The sequence below is a fragment of the Sarcophilus harrisii genome, chromosome 6 (genome assembly GCF_902635505.1).
Source record: "Sarcophilus harrisii chromosome 6, mSarHar1.11, whole genome shotgun sequence".
Lineage (NCBI taxonomy): Eukaryota > Metazoa > Chordata > Mammalia > Dasyuromorphia > Dasyuridae > Sarcophilus > Sarcophilus harrisii.
Window position 1 is genome coordinate 5,453,528 of NC_045431.1, and position 26,497 is coordinate 5,480,024.

The 26,497-nt window shown below is 35.6% G+C and overlaps 1 protein-coding gene across 2 annotated transcripts in view; it reads right to left on the bottom strand.

The window, feature by feature from the left end:
- BOD1L1 (biorientation of chromosomes in cell division 1 like 1) overlaps positions 1-26,497 on the bottom strand; it is a 59,625-nt gene that overhangs the window by 21,503 nt on the left and 11,625 nt on the right. For both annotated transcript variants that reach the window (XM_031942830.1, XM_031942831.1), the window contains 10 exons: positions 25,714-25,880; positions 22,962-23,076; positions 21,868-22,006; positions 18,541-18,610; positions 10,875-16,818; positions 7,253-7,317; positions 5,528-5,612; positions 2,158-2,201; positions 1,382-1,472; positions 425-501 (listed from right to left, as the gene is read on the bottom strand). In XM_031942830.1, the coding sequence (XP_031798690.1) occupies positions 425-501; positions 1,382-1,472; positions 2,158-2,201; positions 5,528-5,612; positions 7,253-7,317; positions 10,875-16,818; positions 18,541-18,610; positions 21,868-22,006; positions 22,962-23,076; positions 25,714-25,880 (6,797 nt within the window). The remainder of the gene's footprint in view (positions 1-424; positions 502-1,381; positions 1,473-2,157; positions 2,202-5,527; positions 5,613-7,252; positions 7,318-10,874; positions 16,819-18,540; positions 18,611-21,867; positions 22,007-22,961; positions 23,077-25,713; positions 25,881-26,497) is intronic.

Here is a 26,497-nt window from a genome sequence, read left to right on the forward strand (position 1 = left end):
ATATTTATGTAATACTTTAACTCCTCAGAAGGGAAATGCAAATATTATCTTTACTCTATAATATGAGAAAGCTGAGGCAAAGTGATTGAGCATCTCATTTATGGTCCCATAAATAGGGAGCAAGTTTTCAAATAATCCCTAAATTGCTATCATGTTCAAAGAACTGCTACGTTCAAAATTTCATTTTGCAAAGATGTCACAATGTGGAGGAATGTGCACTAGACTGTGATGTCAGTGATGAAAGCTTGGACAAACAAACTGCTTCTTCAAACCAGATCTGCATCTCTATCTCTCAATCAGGACACTGTATTAGATGACTAAGTTTTCTTTCAGCTCTAAAGTTCTGGGTTCTATTTAAATTATGTCAAGAAATTGGAACTTGTCATCCATATTTTTAAAGCTTCAGTTTCACAAAATAACCTACCTCTTCTTGAACTTCCACTTCAACGGTCTGATTTTGTATGGCTTCTAAGATGTCTTTTTCATCGGCAGGTCTATCTACTGATAATTAAATATAAAAGTTATTAATCATTCATTCTAATGATCATTATGAGGCTTAAAGACTAAATTATAAGCTCTTCAGAACTGCAAATGGAAATAAACTCTCCTCAACTCTTGGATTCTCTTGGCTTATGTCCTGTAAAACTTCAGGAGTTTTGTATGAACATATCACATAATAATTCATTCTGCAGTTACTTCTATCGGTGTCATAACCGAGCCCTCCTACTAGAAAACACTGAGCAAACACCTCCACTTTGTACCTCTTCCACAAGTTAGCATAAACTCAATCGTTATCTGTGGTTCAGAACTGTTCTGTTGGTGGCCTCCACAGGCTGCACCTAATGATAAAGAGTTTTTTATCTGAATTTCAAAGTTTCACAGCAAACTGATGCACAGATTGTAAAGCTGCGAGAATAGCCGAGAGCGGGAACCAAAGGCCTCCACCCTGCTCCTGGCCAAGGCGGTGCTGGCGCAGAAGCACAAAGGCTGATGGAGGGCCAGGCTCGCCACCTTCGAGATTGCTGTGAAGAAGATTCCATTTTCTTCTCGCTGCGAGGGGAAGCTTCGCTGTTGCTCTTCTTGCTTCCCTTTGCTTCCATGGGCTTGTAGCCTGGCCAAGGGAGGTGGCTCAGTACTAGAATCCAAGGGGCCTCACTGAACTGTGTCCTAATGGAAGCAAGGGCTTTGTCTCCATCAGTCTAAATCCTCCCAGTATTAAGCAAGGTGCTCTGCATACAGGAGGTTCGTGATAAATTGCTACATGGAGAAACTCTATTTAAGGAAAGGCATAAACTTTATGGCAGAAAATAAACCAAAAAGCTGTTAACCTGGAGAAAGCAAGGTTTAGTTTTAATTCACTACTATATGGAAATTTATTTACCTTTTATTTCATTAGTGCTTTCTGAAATCTTTGTTTTCCTTTCCTTGCAAGTGTGAATATCTTCATTTGTTTCCAAGTCTGAGTTTTTTATCTAGAATGAAAAGGATCAAGTCTTTTAACACAAATCATTCTCCTGAAAAGATTAAAATGGAAAACAATTCTAAATAACTGTATCAATTATAAACGAAAGAGAATATAATGTGCTTTTTTTCTATCTGACATGGCATCTCAAAGACCTCTGAGCACACACACTTCCTTGTTAGAGACTCATGGAGACAGGTTTTTGCCCAAAGAATTTCTCTTTACTGGTTAAACAGAAACACTGCAGCATGAGAAATTTTTTGCTTAAGATACTGTGATTCAGCTGAAAGTACTGATTTTTAAATTTTAAAAACTGGGTCCTCATATATTTTAAAGTATACCATGAAAAGTATCAAATTAGCCAATTTGGTTATGTCATTTTCTTTCTTTAATAGCTTTTCAAAACTACAATCATAGTGGAGTCTAAAATCCAAAAGAACAATGCTACAAAATCAGAATCATGAGTTTATCTAACAAATATTTAAGCCAACATGATAAAGATTCTAAACCTAATTCTCAGCTTCATTAAATAGATACACATTTTAATAATATAACACACTTTGGGAAAAATTTAAAACAATGTCAGTTGGATGTCTGCCTTTATTCTCAAGCGATATAAACCTCTGGGATATTTCTATCAATACCAAATATAAATAAAATTCCCAAAAAGCAGATCCATTAATTAATAGACTTACATTTGTTGACTTAATTTCCAATGCTGTAATTTCCTGTGGTTCAACTGTTTAAAAACAGAATTAAAACATTTTAAGGAAATTCAACAGTGTAGCACAAATTGTAAAGTCTCCTGTCCTTCAATCCATCAATTAGCTTTGCTCTATGCCAGACATTGTGGATATAAAAGGGAAAAAAATTAAATAATCCTTGCCCTCAAAGAGCTTTTATGTTCCATAGGGGAAATAACAGACACATAAGCATATATAAAAGGTAATGGGAGGGAGAGGTATAGACAGCTGAGGATAGCAGGAAAACATTTTTAAATAATATAAACATACATGCCATTAACTCTACATTTTTAGTATGATCATGGTTTGTTATCCTAGAAAAAAGCTTCTTAAACTGTGCATTGCAATCTTCTATAGGGTTGCAAAATTATGATTTATTATCAGCAAATGTGTGATTTGTAGACCTATTCTATGTACTTATATATATACACCAGGGGTTGCATAAAAAAAGGGGTCACAAGTGGGAAAAGTTTAAGACCTGGAGGAACTTAAAGTGAAATTGGTGATCAGAAACATGGCGGGGGTGGGGAGAGTGGGAGGAGGGAAGAGAAGTCAAAACATAAAATACCTCAAAAATAAGTATATCACTTAACAGAATCAAAGAATTAAAGTCACTCTAGGTCATCTCATTTATTTTCTTATTATTATTATTTTGGCCATCACATTTAAAAAGAAGCAACTTTATAGATCAGTAGAGAGAGGGATAGAATCAGGGATTTCATTGGAACTTCAATGGGAGTAAACTCTCTACCAATATCAAACTCCAGCAAGGAAGTAAAACTATCAGAGTAGCTCTGGTTTTCCTGAAACATATGATCTTAGACATTTGCCCAGAGCAATACCGTCAAACTCAAGTAGAAATAGGGCCATTAAACCACAAATGTCCATTCCTGTGGCTGCACCAACTTAGAAAAGCATAGAGGAACATCATTTATGTTCTATTCTATTTTTATTTATTTGTTAAACATTTCCTGATTACATTTTCAGCCAGTTCCAGCTACATTCTGTGGAGCAGCAACCTGTTTTGCTCTCTTTGGCCCAGAGCACCGAAAGGTCATATGTCGGAAATGGGACCTGAATCAGGTCTTGCTGGCCTCAAGGATAGCTTTCTACTCACAAAGCCAGAAACTAACCCTTCTTTGTTAGAAAAATCAACTGAAAAGGAGGCCCTAGACTCAAAAAGCAAGGACCTATTTGATTTCTTTGAAACCTGGACTACCACAGCTTCTGTTCAGGCTCAACAATGACAGAAATTACATTTTTCTCTTCAACAACTTCCTATTACGTAAGCAGAGCTTTCATTCTGATTCTGCATGAAACATTTTAGAAATCTATCACTGAGACTTAATCAAATGGATTATTAATTACGTATTCTGAAAGCTCTGAACCAGCATCTGAAAATGTCAGATTTTGGATAAATGAGAAACCTCAAGGGTTTCTGAAATGCTTCAGAAAGTAGTTTCACCGTTTGGGGGAGTCGGGGGAAGGGGAAGCATTGCTGCTTTTTTCAAGATCATCACATCTGAGATGATTTCCTGTATAAAACTTAATGAACCTATTTGTTATAAGAAATGAATAGAAAATGTCTATACCCAACATCACATACTTCCTTCTCAAGCACTGATAGGCTCTATTCATTTTCTGAAAATCACTGTTTCTGGGATCACTGAGGGAGTCTTCCAAATATAACAGCTTCTACCTCTGATCTCTTCTAGGATTATTTCACTGTGCCCTGTCTTCTGAATGATTCATTCTCTTAGCAATCATTCTGTGGAGCTTGGGGGTTTTGGGGGTGACTGACACCATTTCATATCCAATATTAAAGTCTTGGGATTATCCTAATCCTTCATGCCCCCTCATGTAAATCAGGTGCCAAATTCTGTGTTTTTTCCTCTTCTGTGACATTATGACTCATCACCCTAATCTAAGGCTCCCATCATCATCATCTAGGTAGTCTCCCAACACACCTTTCTTCTTTTTCTTTCTATTACAATTCTTTATAAATGCAAATCTTTCTTATGCCTAAATCTGGGTGTACCATTCAAAATTCTTCTCTGACTTCCACTGTCTAAGTAAAATTTAACCAACTGTACCTGACTTCCAAGGTCCTTGACAATCTGACACAGCCTTAATTTCAATTCAAGTTGTGCAACATTTCTTTATCTCTAGAAGCCTCTAGCTCCTGGCACTCCCTCTGCCTGTTAAACTCCTACCATCAAGAAGGCCTTCATGAGGTCCCTGAAGGGATCAATGTCCTTTCTTTCCCTGCACTTCCCCAGCTCTTTAATGGTACCAGCTTTATAGATTCATTATATATTATTTCCTATTACAGCTTTTTGGCTTATGTATCATGTCCACATAACAGAGAAAGTTTCATGAAGGCAAGGACTATGATTATTTAAGCTTATTATCTCCCACAGTTCTAATGCAGCGTTTTACAAACAGCAGACACTTCAATGTTTCCTAAACTGAATTGAAAAAAAAAATTTAAAACTGCCTTTTTGTTTTGAATCTATTTAAACACAAAATGCAATTATTGTTAATCTTGTGTTGTGCTAAAGAAAGAAGCCAGGAGATGTGGACACTGTAAGAGACAAGTCACTAAATTTCACTATCAGCCACAGAGGACCTTGCATAGAGCTGAGATTCTTCACTACTTTGGCTAAGGTTAAACCTTCTCCCCACTCCAGCTCTGGCAGTGTGGGGAAGCCTCAAGGTTCTCAGAATGTTTTCGAGAAGCTTAAAACAGCAATGATTTGTGGTAAGTGCTATATATTACAAACATGTAACAAATCATGGTGTCTATGCCATAGGACTGAGCTTTTGTTTCAGAAACTATCTGTATAATCTGTTCCGTTTTCAGCTCTACCTTTTGAATCAGGAATTGGCAAATGTAAAATGAGATTAAAATGAGTTTTATTTACATTTTTAAGTAAAGTTTTATTATATATTAAACTGCAAAGAAACAGTTTTAGCTCACTTCCCAAAAAAATTAGATCAGTGGGTCAGATTTGGCCCTTAGGTTTCAGATTAGTGATCACTGGTTTTGGACCTTTGGCTAGCCTGAGGATTCTGTGAAAGAAAAGTTATTTCTCCTTTTAGTCAGGTTGATATCCAGTTCAAATAATAACTATACCTAATACTTTTTTGAAATAAGAGGACAAGGTTTTGAAGACAGAGAATTTAGTAACTCCTCTTGGATTTCAAAAGTGTAGGATAGACATAACTTAGCATACACACAGCTTTGTCCTGAAAGCTAAGTCTGCCATAGCTAAGTCTGTATCAAATTAAACAAAATAATTATTATCACAATGAGATTTACCTATTCCACTTTCTCCGTCTCCATCAAGGACTTCGGGTACTTCTGAAATATACTGATTATTCTCCTCTTCTGAAGGCACAGCAGTCTAGAGATCCAAATTGAATAAAAAGCAAAATAATGCCCAAACAGAAATCCAGCTTAACTGTAGCGAACACAGAAGTACCAGAAAACGATTCAAAACAAATAGGTGATCATTTTAACATACACAGATTAAAAAAAAAAAAAAAAAAAAAATCAACCAAACCTGGTGATATTGATTCAAAAACCAGAAGAAATATCATATAATTATGAAAGAGATCGCTCACCTTGTTTTCCCATGCTTCATCCATAAAAAAACATGGCATTTTCTGCTTAAGCCTTAGAGCAGTAACTCCCTAACAAGTGTAGGATGGCCTTGTGCAGAAATTAAGACACATTTAAATACCAACTAAGTGCCCATCAAAGGCACGGTACTCTAACTGGGTTTGGGGAATGCTGGACTATTAGGCCACATTATAGCTAAAAGGGAGCTTTGCTTCCTGTTACAAGTAATTTCAATGAGAGAGAGGATGATTTCTACTTGTAAAAAAAATTAAGTACAACAAAGATAGATGTTATGTACTATTTAAACATAAGCATATACCCACCCTATTGGTCCAAATAAAGACTACGCTTTCCCCTAAAATGTGGCTTATAATGTAATCATACTGTGGCTGGTTTGTCTGCCTTGCCTATAGCCTTCTATGGTATGAGGCAAGAATTAATTGTGTTATATTTAGTGCTCTTTCATCCGATTAAATCCTCTTTTAGGTTAAGTGACATTATTAACAGCACCTGCCAATGGGAGAGATTCTAAGATTTTTTTTTGCTCTGATCAGGAATAGCTTAGGACTCTTTCCCCCACAAATAATAGGGACAACTTTTTTTTTAATTATCTAAATTTTCTCTTCTATCCTACGAGGCACCCTATATATAATAAAATTGTTTTTAAAGTGAAAAAAAAAATTGGCAAAACTGATTACATGCAATGTTTTACACTTACAAATTCCCTACTTTTACATAGTTCTGTAAAACTGAGGTCTTTTTATATCTCTCCCTGGGGATCAAGCTTATTTTTAATATTGTAATATTTACTTCCAAATATTACGTGGTGATTTCCTTCCATTTGCATTGCTTTAGTACAAATATTTTCTTTGTGCATTTTGTCAATATTAGTTTTCTGGCTCTCCTTACTTCATTTAGCATCAGTTCATATGTTTTCTGGCTTCTTGATATTATACATGTATAACGACACATATATTTTTAATAGCACAGTACCTTCAATATACTCATGTGTCACAATTTGTTTAGCCATTGCTCAATTAACAGGCATGTACCGTTTTCAATTCTCTGCTACCACAAAAAATGCTGCTATAATTATTTTGGCACACATGGAGCCTTTCTTTTTGTTTGTTTCCTCCTTATGAAAAGCAGAACTACTTCTGGATCAAAGAATATGGACATCTTAGTCCTCAAAAAGTGGCTTCTAAGCCTATGCATAGCTACTACATCCCTCACTTAATCCATTTCACAATAGTAATTTTGTTGACATGATAATTGTGTATAATTATCTTCAATATATGCAACTTTTTTCTCTTTCAAATGTATTTTATTTTAAGGGGAATAATCTATATTTGGACCAATTTGGTATATGGTGAAATAACGTTACACTATTATTATTTAGAATAATAGAATCCCCAGCCATACCTCAGTTTCCAAGTTAGTTTTCTGTTCTAATCCTTCCAAAACATTTGGTAGAGTCTCTCTACTGCCTAATGAAATAGAAAATATTAAACCAATTTAAGAATTAAATTTTGAAATATTCTATGAAGAAAATACAAGCAGGTAAGTTATATCAGTAGGCAGATACAAATTTGCTTAGTTGTCTTTTGCTTTGACACAAGTATTTAAAAAGAAAAACATGGGGTGAAAATACTCCTATTCATATTTATGTAATACTTTACAAAATACTATCTTCACATTATCTTTGTGAAGTTGGTGGGTACTAGGTAAATAACCGTATCACTTTTACAGATAAAAGATCAAAACTTAGGACCTCACCCAGTCACAGACCTATTAAGGAGGAGAGATGGCACTGGAAGCTGGGCCTCTTGACTTCGTCTCACTGCTCCTTTCACTCTACGGTGCTGCATCTAGAAATATATTTTAAACTAACATGCTCTGATTCTTTTCTAAATTCCACTTGGCATAAGGAAGTCATTAAAAATTAGGTCAGAGATAAAGAGAACTACCCAGAGGAAATGGCAGGGCCTCAATTTCCTCATCTGTAAAATGGTAGATTTAGTCTACGAGATCTAAAAGATTCTTTCCAACACTAAAATACAACTTTTTCCCTATCCAAAGTAATAATAATGAGAATAATGCAAGGAGAGAGAGTTTTGAAATGACAGAAGTTCCTAGTTAGTTTATGTGAAGAAAGAGTTGGAATTAATTTACAACTTTCCTCTCATCTTCAGATAAACTACAATAGCAAAAAAAAAAAATAAATAAATTAAAAAAAAATAAAAAAAGAAAAAAATTAATTCATTTTAACTTACCATTAAACTCAGGTTTTCTGAATATGCATCATGATTAAACTAAATTGATCTTTACATAAATCTTCATTAACTAAGACCTGAACAAAAATTAGGACTAGGTATACTACTACTGAATTATGAAAAGAAGTGTTTCTCTAGAAAGGCAAGAGGACAAACAAGGTTGCAGTTTAAAGTTTTTGAAGAAAACTGTTTTTAGCATCTCAGAAATACTCACATTTACTGAGTTAATTACACATCACCCATATCTATTCATTAAAGCAAATTGCCTAAGAAACTCTAATCTGTAACACTCTTACTTTATGATAATCGCAATTCATAAAGCTTTATTTCCTTCAAAAGGAATCTATAGGGGCAGCTGGATGGTGCAGTGATAGAACACTTTGAAGTCAGGAGGACCCGAGTTCCTATCTGGTCTCAGACTCTTAACATTTTCTAGTTGTGTGACCCTGAGCAAGTCACTTAACCCCAAATGCCTCAGAAGGAAAAAAAAAAGGAATCTATAATTCAGACTATCTTTGCTTTCAAGTATAAATTATTGAGGTTTTACTTTAGAATGGATACAATTATCTTAAGTATAGCATGGAATGACTCTATAACCCCTTCTAAGCAAACATTAAGATGATAGAGAATTAACCTAGTATGTGGTAGGGAGTTTTTACCAGGTGCAGGAGCCACAAATTTAAAAATGAGACAAGCCCCTGTGGTTCCAGAGATTAGATTCCAATTCTGTGAGATAAAAGTATTTTCATGGATAAATAAACTCAGAACTACAAAAATATAAAGTCACTTGGCAGGAGGCAGAACTACAAACAGGAGGAATCCCGAACAATCTATCCAGGGAGATGGCACTTGAAGGATACCAAGTTCTAAGCGATGGAGGTCAGGAAAGAAAACCTGAGGTCTGGCAAGACAGCCTGGGCAATGGGATAGGGGCTGGCATTTATGTAACACTTCAAGGTGGACAAGATACCTGATAAACACTCTATTGTTTTATCCCCACAACAAACCTGGGAGAGAAGTACTATTATCAACCCCATTTCAGAAGATGAAGCTGATGCTGCTATCAAGTGGCTTGCCCGGGGTCACACGGTTTCTGAGGCTAGATTTGAATTCAGGACTTCCTGATTCTTGGCCCAATGTTCTATTCCCCTCACCATCTAGCTGAAGATGGCAGATAAGCCTGTCATGTACCAAGGAAAGGTCATCGGTCAGAATGAGCAAATTAAGACGCCAGAGAGGAGTCTGTCTGATTCTCACAACTGGGTCTCTCCCTCTTACAAGAAAATGAGGGCTCTCGGCTCTGATCTGACCTGACCATCCAACTGCTTGACCCTGTTTTCCTGAGCAGATAGTTCCTTCAATTATCTCCTTTCTCTAATCTGCAACTTTTCTCTATCTCCCGGCTCCATGCTACTGCCTTTACAAATATGAAAACAAAAACACCAACCAAAAAAACCAACACTTCACAAAAAACAAGTCTCTGTCACTCTTTGCAACCTGCTGGCTTCCAATATCAATCAACTGAAATGGGTCTTTTAAAGTTATTATTTAGCACATATGATGTCTTTATTTAGTCCACACCTAAAAAGGAACACTTCTATATATATGATAGAGACTGGATAAGAAATGCTTACGTCAAGGACAATTTATGATTAAAACTCCATTAGTTTCAAAACTGTCTCATTTGTCTTTGCTTCCATCTGTTCTCTTCTCTGCCACCTCTGAAATGTTTCAAAGGCCCTCTTTTTGGGTCTCACTATCGCTACATCCAAATCCCCCCCCAACCCTCAGCCCTCTTCAGGCAGAGAATTTCTAATTTTTATAAAAGTTTTTGTGTAACCAGATCTAATTGGATTGTCACAACAACCATGAGGCAGGCAGAGCAAGAGTTATTTTAGAAAGTGCCTAAGGTCACACATTAAGAACCAAGCAGTTAGAACCCTGATATTCCAAAGGCACTGAGGGCTAATATAATTCTTAAGCCCATTTCTGTCTCAAGCCTCTATTTAGAAAAAATATTGCAAGAGCTATTAAGAGAATTTAATGTTGGAAACCGTTATATAGCTTGACATTCAAAACTGGTGAAAGAGAAGTTTTGTATTAGATAACTGGAAACTAGCCACATAATCACAAGTGTCACTCCTAACCGTTTATTATAAAGTGTAGGCCATCGGTTACTTCATTTGATCCTCCCAACACTGTTGTGAAGTACTTATGTTTGTTAGTATTAATTTCATTTTTAAAATGAGGAAATGAAAAATCAGAGCAGTCAAGTGACTCAGTATAGAGAACAGAATGTTAGACAACACTCAAAGGACCTTAAGGATCTGCTAGTTTAATCCCATCATTCCATGTAAGAGGAAATGAGGAATTAGATGTTAATTTGACTAAATTTAGTCTTATTAGTGGAAGATGAGAGTAGGTCTTGACTAAGTTTAGTGTTATGATTTCAAATGATCTACTGTCTGTCTGGCGTGTTTTATAAAGCATCATATATGTACAAAGACACTTATATAAATATCTTAGGCAAATGATCATTTTAAAACTGTAGTAAACATTTTCTAGTTATATTTTAATAAGTAGCTGCCGTAGCAGAGAGTGCTGGCCTTGCAGTCAGGGAGCCCTGGATTTGATTTCTGTCTAATACTTCTGAATGATAGAATCCTCACTGAGTCATTTAACTACAATCTACCTAAGGCAACTTCTTAAGTCTTGCTATGTCACAGACTGCTGCATTCTACTCATAACATTTTCTAAAAATACATTCTTACCTGCAAGATGCACAACTTCTACAGAAGAAATGTCAATTCCAACGTCGTCTTCCACCTTAACCGAGTCCTGTATGTCATCATGGTCACTAGTGTTTTCTACTGTAGTTTCAAAAATTAGTTCAGTATCATCACTGCTATTTATGGTTATGCCATTATCCCATAGAGGGGCCAAGAAAAGAGCATGTTCACCACAAGGAGAAATCTTGGCTTTAGAAAGGCTATTTTCTGACTCCACGTCACTAATACACTCAGGGTTTTCAGTTTTCAAGTAGTCATCGTGCTTCATTTCCTCAAAAGGAATAGCAGAAAGCTCTGCTGTTACTTCTTTGGCATCTGGCACATCTTCAAGCTTTTCAGCACTGACATCTACTGCCTCAGAAGAACAAATACTGATTATAGTGTCTGTAGTCACATCTTCAGACATTTCTTTAAGACTGCTCTGATTTACCAGCAAGTTCTCAGCTGTTTCTATAATAATGACTGAGGTATCCCTTATTGAACTGCTTGTAGCAGCACCATTTCCAATTTCTCTTTCTTCAGCATGAATACTTTCGTCTTCTATATTTACAGAGCTGAAGGAGCCATCGTTTTCTTCTCCTTGTGGGAGCTCATTATCTGAAGAATTCTCATACTCTTCTATGGAGTTTACCGGTATCAAGGAACTAGTCTCTTTTTCTTTTATAACTGGCCTGGGGCTTTGAAAGTCCTCATTTTCAACAACTATGCTTGGCATCGGAACCTCACATTCTCTTCCTTTTTCAGGTGTCAGCACAGAAGAGCCCTCACCTCCTTCAGCCCCTACTGCAGTGGACTCAGTTGTCTCCTGTTTGTCTAGGCTAGTCACAACCACTATGTATTCCTCGGTCGTGCTCGTGGAGATGAGGGCACCATCACTTATTTCTTCTGCTATTGTGAGAGTAAGTCTACTCTCATTCTGTGGGACTGTGCTGGTCATGACTACTTCATATTCCTCAGTAGTACTTGTGGAGATCATGGACGTGTCATTGATTTCCTCCACTGTCCTGACAGGGGGATGATCTTTGCTCTCTGGGGCTGCACTGGACACCGGTCCCTCACAATCTTCTCCTGAGCTGGTGGAGATTAGAGCACTCCCATCTTTTTCTTCTATTATCGGGGTAGGATGTTCATTTTCCCTTTCAACGACCTCACTGGATACAGGCCCCTCGCATTCTTCTGTTATACTTGTAGAGATGAGTGCACACTCATCTTTTTCATCTTTGCTGGTGGAAGCAAGATGCCTTTCGAGTTCTGAGGTTGCACTGGACATAGGTGCCTCATAATCTTCGGTAGCTACAGAGATCAGGTTTTCATTTCTTTCTTCGGTTGTGGCAGCCGGGTGCTGGATGTCATAATTTTCAATAGTTGCACTGGACATAGGTGCATCAAACTCCTCCAGGATGCTGGTGGAAATCATAGCACACTCATCCTTTTCTGTTTTTCCAGCAGCAGGAAGCTGACTTGGATCTTCTATAACTGCACTGGGCATTGGGGCTTCAAATTCTTCAATTTCTATGACAATCCCAGTATTTTCTTTGATTCCTACTGTACTGCAATGACTTACATTACCATCTACAACTGTACTTAGTAAAGGGATATGATAGTCATCTGAAGTGCTGGTAGAAATCATCAAACCTTTACTACTGCTGTCGCTGCCAACAAAAATACTCTGGTCTTTCTTATCCTCGCTGGCCACAATGGAGAGATCATCATCTTTTTCACTTGCTGGAAGAATGTGTTCAATTTCATATTCTGGAACTGCTTCAGATACTAGAACCTCGTCACTTTCAACGACACCAGTGGAAATCATGTCATCTTCATCTTTTTCTTCACCTGTGAGCTGACCATCATGATTATTTGTAGCTACACTGGTCATGGGACCATCACATTCTTCAGTATCCATAGGGATTAGCACCATGTCAGCCTTTTCTGAAACTGCACTGGTCACACTGCTTTCAACAATCTCTTTTGCACTCGAGTAGATCATTCCATGATTCGTTTCTTTCTCTGCACTAGTCATACTATCAACCCCACTTTCATTTGCATTTACAACAGCCATACCTGACTCAGCTTCCACATGTTCAACAACAGTACAGATCACCAAGTTTTCACCTTCAGCACTCAGACAAGTTGAGGTACCTTCAACCTCTTCCTCTATTCCGGTGCATATTAAAGTATTCCCAACTTCATTCCCTCTGCCTGTACTAGTAACAACACCCTCATCCTCTTCATCTTCTTCTTTTGCACCTGTGCTGGTCACAACGCCTTCATCATCACATGGTCCAACAGCAATTAGGGTGATATTAGTGACTTCTTTGGCCACCGTGCTGTCCATCGTACTCTCTCCATTTTCTTCTGATTCAGAGCTTATTGGAAAGCTTTCACTGCTATCTTCAGATCCTGTACAACTTGCGGACCCCTCTCCTTCTTCTGTAATTCCTGTGCTGGTGACTGCGCTTTCCCCTTCTGTTCCATCATTTACAGAATCTTCACCTTCTTGGTTGGCACTTACCCCGGCTGTGGCATCATTATCTACTACTGTCACACCAGCACCAGTAACCATGCTCTCTTCCTGTGCCTCTCCATCAGTCACTGAACAAATGACAAAGTTATCATTTCTTCCTTCCAGTCCTGTACATGTCACAGTACCCTCAGTTTCTTTTTGGGGACCCAGTCTGATCATACTTCTCTGGAACTCCTCTACATCTTGACTACTAAGAGATCCCTCTGTTACTTCTGTGCCTGCACTTGTTACAGCTCCATCACTTTCTACTTCACTTATACAACTAACGGTACCTCTGACAACTCCTGAATTTCTGCTTGATGAACCAGAGCCTGCACTTGTAACAGCATCATCTTTTTCTTCGGTCTCAGCACTATTTACATTATCCTCCATTTTTACTGTGTGAGCTCCACCGGAGTCTTTATCTCTATCTTCTGCATCAGTGCATTCTCCACTTTCTCCTTCCTTGGTACTGGTGAGTAAAGTCTCACTTTCAGCAAATCCCTCAGTCACACCCCCACCTTCTTCAGCTGCTGCCACCACAGTACATTCGTTAGCTTCTGCTGCGAGAGGAGCGTGGTTCTCTGCAACGCAGGGAGCTGCTACGAAGCCTTCGTCTGCCTCGATGCTTGTACAGAACATGGAAGTCTCCCTCTCTTCTCTGCCTGTGGAAGTTGCTGTGGCATCGCCTGCCTTGATGGAATCTATGGTCACCGCTTCACCTTTCTCTTCCGTACTGGTGGCAATAGCAACTTTTTCCACTTTACTAATCCCTACTGCAATGGTTTTAGTTGTTTCGTTTCTTTGGTGTAGAGGAGTGAATCCAGTACCTCCTGCACTGGTGCCTACCTCACTATTTTCATTCCTTCCTTCAACAACAGTTATCGCATTTTCAGCTTCTTTTCTGTTTGTGCTTGTATTTTCTGTGGCTTCCACATTTAGAGTACTTTTTTCTAGAGTAGGCTCTATATCAAAATCAGCACTACATTCTTCTTTCTCTTCAGTATTTACAACAGCATTTGTATCTTGTTCAGAACTAGTGTCTAGAATTTCACCATCATTTTCCTTGTCAATTACTTTTGTGAAATCAAATTCTGTTGAATTAACACCCTCATTATTCATAATATCAGTTTCCAAGCTCTCTTGAGACACTGAGCACTGTTCTTTTTCTTGTTCACTACCATTGTTTTCTCTTGTTGGCTGACTTGTGAAAGAACTGTCCCCGTGTTCCATGTTGCCGCTACTCAACTCAGTGATTTCAGAGTGGACTATACATGAAGGGTCTGCTGCTTCATATTCCAAAACAGTTCTTTCCTCAGGTGAAAAACTTCTACTTAAATGATGACAGTCTTTTTCAGCTTCACCAGCTGTAGAAATTAAGCACTGTGAGGGCTCTGTTGTTATGGAATGTTTAAGGGTTGGTTCTCCTTCAGTGGAAGTACTGAGTAATGGAGTAAAAGTTTCCTCACTGGGTTTGGTTATGCTCATAACATTCTTCTTTGTGTCAGCATTTTCTAAAAGGACATTTTGCAAAATTCCATGACTGATTTCAAAGTCTGTACTCACTTGTTGTGCTGCTCCCTGAAGGGATGCTCTCTCTTCAGAATTCTGCTTGGATAAAAGGCCTGGAACATTCATTTTTTTAGCAAGGTTATTTTCATATTCAATATTCTTTTCAGAATTACCGCCAGATGTTGATTGATGTTCTGATTTAAAGGTGGAATCTACTGATTTTACATCACTTGCAACAGTTCTTAATTCATCACTCATAACGAGGGGCAAAGTTTTAAGTTTCACATTTTCAGATTCAATCTCTTGCCCTGAGCTAATATTGCTTTTGTCTTGGGTTTTAGAGACTTCAAGAACATTTATGAAGATCTGCTCTGCATCAACTTCCATGGGTTCTTGCTCAGGAATTACTAAGTTATCACCACACTTTTTCGGTTTCTGAAGAGAGGGAATATTGTCTACTGACAACTTTTCCTCTCCTTTGGTTGACTCTTGTGATGACAAACTTCCTCTCCGATTTTCACAGAGCCTTCTAAATTTCTTTTCCATGACTAAACTGTTGCATTTAGCCTTTTCGTGGTTATTTTCAATTTCTTTACCATCCTTCTCATCTGATTTGTTTTCTTCCTTTTTTTTAATTTCCTTACTACCATGCTTTGAGCTTTTACTTTTGTGCCCTTCTGATAATTTCCTCTCAAGCCTGGAACTGGAATCTTTATCACTTTTGTGTTTTTCTTTGGCCAATGCCTTTTCTCCCAAAGGTAACTTAATTCTGTGACTAGAATCTTTCAGTGAGCCATGTGTAGGTAAGGATGTGCTTTCAAATTCAGATTCTACACTAGTTTCTTCTAGGACTTTATCATCACTTTTGAGTTTACGTTGTTTATCAGTATCACTTTCTTCTAAGACTTTTTCTTTGTCAGGCTTTTGAGTAGCTTGTTTTGTGACATTTTCTTGTAATTCTGTTTCATTTGCTTTTGATGGCTTGTGATTTTTTGATTTAGGCTTTAACAAAAATCTATCTTCAACTAAGCTTTTTGTTCTTCTTCGCTCCTTGTGAACAATGTCTTCCGTTTTTAAATTACTATCTGAATTAGTTGATTCCATGTCACACTTATCTTCTGAATTATTTTCATTTTTTTTCTGAGGTGCATAATTGTGCTGTTTGGAACTTTGGGAGTCTTTCTGAACTTTGGAGTCACTTGACCTTCTTGACTTGTGTTCTGTTTTAACTTTTTCAGCTGAAATATGTCTATCTTTTTTGCTATTTTCTTTACGTACGGTTTCATCAGTTTTTATAGCATATTCAGAAACTGCTTTTCCATCTTTGCTAAATATTGCTATTTTTCGTTCACTCTTATGTTTACTTTTTTTGTCAGATTTATCCTCAGTAAATTTTGGTTGTTGACTCTGCTTTTGAGAATTCTCATCTCCTTTCAAGACTTTCTCAGAAGCATGGAGTTCAGTCTCATCACCTGTTTTATGTACAATTTCTCCTTTATATTTATGTTTTGTAGACAATTTATCTTCTGACAGAGTTTTCTCTTTTTCAGCCTTTTCTCTGTTTGATCTCACTTCCTTCTTAGGAATATTTTTTAAATGCTGTGTTTCAGAATCATCTTTCTTCAGATGTTTTTCATTTTTTAATGTACTTTTTTGTTTCTGAATTTCTTCAACATTCATCTCAGATTTTTCCAAATGTCTTTTAGCATCTCTCATGTCAGTGTCTTGCTGAGCTCCTTCCATTGGAAAGGAGGTAGATGTCCGTCTTTTCTGTTCCTTTTCCATTTTGGATTCACTTTTGTTTTCATCAACTGAATGTAATGATTCAGAAAGTCTACGAGTAGGTTTGCTTGTGTCACTTTTGGTATAAATATGCTTCAGTTCCTTTGAAGAAGACACCTTTTCACAATGCTATAAAAGAAAAATATATCTATGAGATACGTTTTAAAAAGTCCTTTCTTTCATGTAACATACCATTTCATTTAGGGAGTTGATATTTATGATTTTAGGTCATTAAGCTAAAATAATGTAATTATGATAGTTATTAATTCATACTGACTTAAAGACTCTATAGGTTTTAATTAGGAATTCCCAATTTAGAGAAGTGTTTTGGTGTAGTAGACATCTTTAAAAACTGAATGCCAGTAGTTCCTATCTTGATTGTAAGTTCAATTAAAATTTTATGTGTTTTTGTAATGTGTATAGACTCCTCTGTATACATGTGTATATGACCACACACACAAACACATATTGTATATATGTACCCATATACATACATACACATTAACATAAATTTTGCAAATTTTAAAGTACAATATAAATGTCAATTATAAATAAAATCTAAACTTATAATGTCATAATAGCTAACATTAATTAGGGTTTACTATGTGCTATTTTATATCTAAGGATTTTCTACTTGCTTTCATTGTCCCCAGGTGTTTGCACTCTTCTTTTATCTGAGGCAACCAATTAATCTAGCTCACAGTTTTCTTTTATTTACTTATCTTGGTATGTGTTACACAAAGATCTGGGGCAAGTCACAATTTTTTTTTAGGTTGTTTCCTCATCTGTAAAATGAGGGCCTTCCAGTTCCAGGATTATGGTCTTGTATTATTCCTCATCGGTAGCTTCCTCAAAAGGACATATGCTCAAGGACAGGAACTGTTCTGATTTTGATTTCCTAGTTCTAGCACTCTCATCCATAGTGGGTTTTTTTTTTTTTTTTTTTTTTTTTTTAGCAAAGGCTTGATTCAAGAGATGGTAAAAAGCCTTAAAGGAAATTCATTTCAATATGATTTCAGTATAGATGAAAATGTAAACTAATTCCTTTTTTAGTGCCAGAAATTTGGGAGCAAGTTCATAGAGCATTTTAATGTCCTTATGCAGAATTCTTTTCTCTCTCAAAATATTATTGTTTTTCTAACCAAGTTTTGGGAATAAAACACAGGGTGACATTCACATGTTTGTTGGATAATGTCTCTTATATTAAACAAAATATATTCATTAAAAAAAAAATCTATCCCCTTGCAAATTTTTTTTTCCCTATTAACTCATTTGCTTTTACAAGCATTACTGGGCACATAATAGCTGTTTTAATAAACATTTGATAACTCATATTCTTAAAGGGTGCAACAAAAAGTAAACTTAATTCCTCATTCATTATAAAAACTTTGAAAATGATTTCATTTGAATAAATTTTAGTTCATAATTTTTGATCAAAGTACTACTTTCTTTAAGGAACTCAGAATTTGATTCAACAAAACAATATAACAAACACTAATTTCACAGGAGTAAAGATACTGCATTATCTTTATATAAAGAACCATATTTCAATTTTCTGGCATGAATTAAATTTGTGCCTTAATACATACAAGACACAAGAATAATGATCAAAATAAGACAGTAATTTTATGACAAACACAGCATTACAATATTTGATTAAAAAAAAAAAAAAACCACAAAACAGTAGAATAAAAAAAGGCAACAAAACATTAAAAAGATGTATTCAACAGGGTTTCCTGAGTAAATAGCTTAATATAAACAAAATTTTAAAAAAAAGAATTTAAAAAAATTTTTATCTCTAAAGTTTTTCTAAAACAGGACATTAAAAATAAGTCTTGAAAGGAGACGTACCTCATTTGTTTTTAGTGCTTCTTTGGGGTCTTCTTCAGAATTCTTCTTTTTAGAATTATCATCAGTATGCCTAAATTTTGAAATAATGATGTAAGAAATGACAATTAACATAGTTTCAAATCAATTTATAGATAAGAATTCCTGAAAACCGATACAATCAAAAACTGAATTATACTAGATTGGTTATACCTAAAATAACGCCTCTATTTCAAGTATTGCTATGATGACAAAAGCAGGACAAAATTAAAAAGCTCAGAAATGTAATTAAAAATTTCTTTTCCTCATTTGTAAAATGGGGATAAATTATGCCCGTCAAAGCTCTACTTTACAAGGTTGTTCAAAAAAATAAAATTAAACCAGACCAGTTATGCAGATTGGGAGAGGCAAGATAATTAAGGTTAAACATACCAGATCACAGAACCTCAGTACAGGAAGGGATCTCAGAAACAATTTAATCCAACAGTCATTTGAACAAAAATCTCTGACACAAGATTAGCAAGTCGTCACCTAGCCTTTTCTGAAGATTTCCATTATAGTTTGGTATCATTCTAATTTACAGGAAGATCTTCCTTATTTTGAACCTCAATTTGCCTCTGTCATTGTTGTAAATTCTGCCTCCTGAAGTTAAGCAGAATCATCAAATCTGTCTTCCACACAGCAACCCCTCAAATATCTGGAAGGCGTGGTTAAATGACAGGTCTGTCCTCAGGACTTTTTCTTCTTCAGACAAAATGCTGAAATCATTAACTATCTTTATCTCTCAAGGCCTTTCCTCATTCTGGCCGCCTTGCTCTGGATGCTCTTCAGCTTATAGATGTGCTTTTGTTATGGAAGGTCTTTTTTTTAGACTGTTATTTCTGACCATCCACTGATTTACAATGAGTTTGAAGGCTACTAAATCCATAGATTACTTTCAGACAAACTGCCAATCAATGTATAAGACACCATATTAAAGCTTTAGTCTGTCAAGATCTCTTTGGATCCTGACAGTACCATTCAATGTATTAACTATCTTCAACTTCGTGGCATTTGAAAAAATATGCATGCCAAGCATGCTGTTTTTATAAAAATCAGTAAGATCAATATTTAAAAGCACAGAATCAAGGATATGCTTGGGGAATGCTACTTTAGATTTTAAAAAACCCAAACCCAAACCCCTAAGCTGCCCAATTATATGAAACCAATGCCTATTCTTTGGCTCTGGCTATTCAGTCAATTCCTAATTAATATAACTGAACATATCCACATTTCTCTCTTGTCCATGAGGATTTCATTAGAGATTCTGTCAAATACTTTGCAAAATCTAGACTAATTTTATTTACAACATTGCTTTGATCTATGTTCTTGTTGGCTCTTTGTGATTACCCCCTTCCTTTTCTAGATGATTACTAAGCACCTTTTTTAAATGGTCTTGATTTTTGCCTGGAAGTGAAGTCAACTTCCCTAGCAAATGCAGAATTCACCCTCTTTTCTTTTTTGAAAACCAGGGTACTTGCCTGCCCTTCTTTAGAGCCTGTGACACATCTCAATCACTGTGAGTTTTCAAAGATTACTGATGCTTTCCTTCCAGGTGCCCCTGAAACACGGACTCTTAGAGACATTAACCAATAAAGAGCAAGACTGTCTCTTATTATCTCGCTCACTCAAATACAAGAATTCATCTGTGACCTCAACCCGACTGTTCCTTCAAAAGATGTAAACTGCAAATCATCAATGACTTTCCATCCAATGTGATACTTATCCATATCCTCCTATCACCAATGGGTGTATACACTAACTGGTCTTCCTCATTTTCTCCCTATTTATCTTAACCAGTCACTTTTCTTCTACTCTTTTTACTCCAAAGACTATTCCCCTTGGCAGAAAAAGTCAATAAAAAGAATTTAACAATTCTGTATTTGTTATTCATGTTTAATTTATGAAATTATCATTCATGTCCGTTATCATGTCCCATTCACTCCATGCAGCAGTTTTCCTGATCCTCTAAGAACAAAACAAGTTTTAAAAAATCCAAAACTCTTTCATTGCTTTTATCGCTTATCAGTCTTATATAAGCTTTAGCACTTTAGATTTGACTTTTATAGAGCCAATCCATATTTTTCTCTTCAATTCACCATGCACATTTGTCTTAAAACAAAGACAAAATAATAAAATAAATTGGCTGAATTTTCTGTGTATCCATATTGGTCTGATTATATAATTCCCCTCTCTTTCTTCCTTACTTTGCCTTTGAATCATAGAGAATTAACTCTTGAGACCTTTCCATCCCAACTCATTCCATCCCCATCTTTAAAACCATCAACTCAGTGTTAATTTATTTTTAGCTAAATTCCAGTTTTATTATCCAGTGTAACTAACATCATTATTCATTTTGGAGAGTTTGTTGGACAATAAAATATCCTAAAGATCAAATTGGTTTTCCAAACAGAATAGCCAAAGAAAGTCACAAAACACTAACTATATGCTCCCGACTCTAACCCTAAATTCTTACGTTGTCTCAAAAATTGACTATCATATGATTTATTCAAAACAGCTAAATTATTAATTTTAAAACAAATCTTTTAAATATTAAACTGCATAAGTAAGTGAATAACACTGATTATTAAAAACAGTGATTAAGGTGATCAATGCAATGTGTTAAATTTGTCTAAGCCCAATTACAAAGTAAAGCTTTTTTCTTACTATTTCTTCTATCTGGGCTGTGATGGATATTGTAAACAAAGACCAAGTAGTAATAAAGAGAACTGGATTCAAGGTTATTGGTTAAAAAAAAAAAAAAAAAAAAAAATAAGGGAAAATAATAGTAAAAAAGGTAAGATTAAGGAAAGAGGCATGTTAATTTGATAGGAATACTGAACTTGAAGTCAAATGATTTAGATTTAATTTTAGGGCTTAAGAGCCTGCAAGTCATGTTTCTTAATTTTTTATATAAAAGAGACTAAATTATACTTGCTATCTTACAAAATTTCACAGTTTTGAAAATGCAATCTGTAGAGAGACCTAATACTACTGAGATCTTGGATCCTTTGTTGAAAGAAGAATGTAATAAATTATCATCAATAACCATGAAGATCAGAACTACTGGCACAATATGGGCCCTATTTGTGGGCCACTAGCTTCTTCATAAATTTCATTAGCAGTATGCAAATTAAAGAGAAATCACATTGTGAATAAAAATTAAAAAGTAGTTTTTTATCTGTAACTCTGTAAATCTATCTTTAATGAAATATAATGCAAGGTGGAGAGGTACCATGGAAATACATGATAGCTATGAAGGAAAAATGAGAGTATTTTACATTTAAAAAAAAAAAAAAAAAAAAAAAGTACCTTGTATCTTTTTTTCGTTTTTTACTTAGAGCTACTTTTTTTTCTAAAACTTTTCGTTCTTTAAGTACTTCTTTAATTCTGGTAGTTTTGGATTCCACATTTTTCCGAGATGATTCATCCAAGTCCATACAAATTTTGCCTAAAATAAGCCAACATAAAACGTTAGTAAAGTTTTGAGAAATTCAAATATATTAATCTTCCATCAATGCTGTCTATTGAATCTAGAATTGATAAAAATGTCAACAATTATTATTTACAGAATCTTAAAGTGTTGAGGATCATAGAGCCGTGTAGTAGAAACTGCCATTAACAATCTCAGGTTATATTATATTTTAAACAATAATAAAGAAAATCTTAACCTATTTTTTAATCAATTTGCTACATTTTCTAAAGCTAAATAAATATTTCAACTCTTGAAATTAAGATTTTATAGTCTAGCTCAAAGAAATTAGACCAAAATGACAACACACATAGGTAATAGCAATTTCTGTTTAATAAAAATGTCATGATTGTCTATTGTCACAATTTAGTTGTTTTAAAACAAAACTTGATAATATTAATGAATATCAAATGTCTAGCTTTACTGTATATCTACTAAGTTCTTTTTTAATGATTAAAAAAAATCACTTGGGGGGAGGGAGGAGGAACAAAAACATGTTCACTAAAGATGAAGGATCCTACAGGATGATTTAGGAGTATCATTTGAATGAGATGCCAAGGCCAAAGACTCCATCACCCAGTGGCCAACTTGCCATGAGGAACTATCCACACTTGCCTTGTTTGGGGATAATAGAGAAAATCTGTTGCTAGGCTTGTATTTGAAGCCTTCCCAGCCTTGGGGGAAATTTTCATAGCCTATGCTTGATTAATACTGCCTTTATGCATCAGAGATCTCAAATATCACAATTTTAAAAATTAACTTTAAAAATGCATGTATGCAGATCAGTAATCACAAATACCCATACAAATGTTGATGTAGTTATAGACATAGGTATGATTTAGACATAACCCCCCCCCCCAATAATATCAATCTCAATGCTTCATTATGCTTTAAGAGAAAAAAAAAAATCTTAAAAGTGAATTATCTTTAATACCTTGGCTCTTGGTTTTTGAAGATTTGTTTTTTTCTGCAGCTTTCTGCTTGCGCTTTTCTTCAAGTCTCTCCCTGTTAACCTGTCTCCTTAAAAGTCTTTCTTCTTTCTCTCTGGCCTAAAATACAAAGCAGAATATAGTATTCACAGTTATCCTACCAACTTGTTAGGTAAATCCTACAGAAATGTAGAACAGCTGCTTGGGGCAGAATTTGTTAAGATCTTTATAATGGAAAAAGTGTGTTGTTATTTCATATATTCCCAATGATTGCTGATTAGTTGTGGATGCACCCAATCACCAAAGCAGATCACAACCCTGCTGTGCTAAAGACATAATTTAAGAGTTGCTGAGACTGAAAAAATTTATTCATTACCTTTGACTCAATATGGTAGTGTGTATCTCTGTATTTACACAGGTTAGCTCCCAAACGAACAGTTATTTTATCGCTTGGTTAGCCATCACAGTAGGACCTGGCTTTATAATACAGGGTCACTGACACATGACAATGAACTATTAGAAGGGGGTAGAAGGGGGTTCCTTAAAATGGGATCTGTGAACTTGTTTTTTTTTCAACCTTTTAAGAATTATTTCAGCATAATTACTTTTCTTTGCAATCCTAGGTATTTTATTTTAAAAATTCAAAAACATTCTAAGAAGGGGGTCCATGAAGGTTTACTAGACTGCCAATATATTATATATAATAATATATATATATATATATATATCAATCATCAGGCCTGCAGCTATCAGGAGAGTAAGACATGTTGGTCTAAAGGTTTTCAACAACTCTTTTAAAAGTATGATTTAATTTTAAAGAGAAGTAATTTTTAAAATGTAATTTTCATTCAGCACAATCTCTATGGGAAGTGATCATAAAATCTATTGTTTCAATAAACCATTTTTCATTTTTCCATAAATATTATATACAACTAAAGATCTCCAAAAATACTTTGGCAACTATTCCTTTATTCACTGAATTTAAAATACAAAAAGCAAAGCCATAGGCCAGCCTATTAGGTTGGGACCTCAAAATTTATAGGTAAGGTTTATTCAGTCCTGGAAGCAAAGTACTAACCAAAAGGTAAATCTAATGCTTTAAGAACTCAAGAACTTCCAGGAGAGTCACATGAGGTAACTTTTGTCTAAACCAGTGGTTCTCAAACTTTTGTTTTCAGTATCTTTATCCTATTAAAAATTATTGAGGATTTCTCCAAAGCTTTTTTGTTTATCTGGATTATATTTATAGACATTTACCATATTGGAAATAAAAACTATTTTTGAATTTGTAGACCTTCTAAAAGGGTTTCAGAGATCCCCAGGATTCTCTAGACCATACTTTGAGAACCACTGGTCTAAACAATCAGCCACAGTGGCCTCTTATGATGATAGTATACTCCAAATGGTTCTGTTAACTTAATGTGAAATAAATGCAGAATGTTTTTAGCAATATCTAGGCTATACTAAATTCATTCCACAATGATTTAATGAAATTTTTACGCATAATTCCCTACCATCACTTTTCCCTTTAGGGAACTACAAATCTGCAGAGAAAAACAGCTCTGAGAGCTTAAGGCAATAATAAGTAATAATAATAAGTACTTTACTTTAATAAGTACTAATTTAATAATAAGTACTTTACTTTAAAAATCAGATTATGGATTCTAATTAGAAGTCCTTTTACTTATAACCATAAATAATAATATTATTCTATTTTGATATAGTACTTTTATAGTTTTTAAAACACTTCCACATTTTCTTATATTATCTGGGTCTCAGTATAATCTTGCGACACAGGGCAGATGACAGCAAATAAAAAAAAAAAAATCCTGCATTAGGAATTAAGAATATTGTGCTGTGTTGGGCATTGCTATCTTTATTCTACAAAAGTGATTTAATATTGTTTTTCTTCTTAGTATTCTAAGAATTTAGCATGGTACCTTGCACATAATAAATATGTCACTAAAGGTCACAAAACTAATAAATGGCAAAGTTCCTACATCTTCTGACTCTAGAGCTCCTTCCACTATATCCTGCTACTTCTCACTCTGGTTATATTTCTCATCCCTCCCATGATTCAAACAGGTGATTATCATCAACTGAAACCAGCACCAAGTTTTTTCCCACCTACCTTTCCATCACTTTATGACTGCTGTAGGAATTCTTTGCTCCAGCCAATCAAGTTTGCTAACTGTTCTGGAAATGTAGCTTGTCGCTTGCCACCTGCACCTTGCTCATACCACCTCTCCCAGCCCACTTCATCTCTCCAAATCCTAGTCATAAATCAGGACCCATGTAGCTTAAACCTAGTCTCTCCTCCCTACAGGACTCTGAAGGAATCCCTTCATCTCTGGGGCTCTTACAAAAACTCTGGCGCACACACTCGTCTGGTGAACAATCCCATCTTGTCTCATGTGATCTCATCTAGGATCCTGAAATCATTTTCCAGACTGGTTTTAATGAACTTTCCACACACTCATCATTAGACCTTAAGCCCTTTGAGGGTAAGGACTCTTTCTTAGGCTCTGAGGGGTCACAAAATGCTTCCAACACAAAATTCCTGACTAGGTGGGTAAACAAAGTCTGACTTGGGATAAGAGGAGACACAGAGAGGGAGAGCAAGCTCAGGCTTCTCATGGGTTTCTCACATCCAGGGCTCGCTCTTTTTTCTCCCATGTCTCGTCCCACTTTGTTTTTTGTTTACTAGACTCACATCTGGGAAGACGAAGATGGACCGACGAGAGAACGGAGACTTACAACAGACTGCCGACGTTGCTCCACGGTCAGCTCATCGTCAGAATCGCTGTAGTACTTGGAGTAGAGGAAAGGTCGGTGCACGTAAGTATGTCGGACACTTTTTGCTTTTCCTTCGCCAGGCTCACTAATCTGAGGCTTGGTTATATTTTTAATCTCTTTCTCTTCATCTAGAATAAAATGAATAAAAAGTAAAAGCATCTACATTGATGAATGACCACACTTGACTTCCACATGATTCTCTTTATATATCCCTCAAAAGTAAATACAGCATATGGACATTCACAAAATATTTCCTTTACAATGAAACATAACCTGTTAAATTCCCCCCCGCATCACCTGTTCACACGTGGTAGTCTCATGCACCTAAATGCTACCTTCTGTTACAGTAATCGGGTGCCTTCCTGAAATTCTCCTACTTCATTCTAATTTTCTTGAAGGGGGATAGCAACTGTTCCCCTCTTCTCTGTGTTTCCCTGGGGCCTAGCACAGTGCCCCTAAGGGAGAAGGCATTCAATAAAGTCTGATGAATGAAATGAATTCACCCAAGATCTTTCAAAAAAAGTATACTTACACTCACATAAACTTTTATGACAGCCTACTCTTTTCTCACATAGGTCTAAAACTAAAGTGTAACAAGAAGTTTAAATATACTAAAAAGTACATTGCATTGATATGAAGATAGTGTTTTTCCTATGTTGAGAGTGAGGGAGGAAATTATTTTGGAAAAGAAGTTATTTATTTCCTACTACTCAGTAATCTAAAATGCTTTTATTTCCAATGAAGA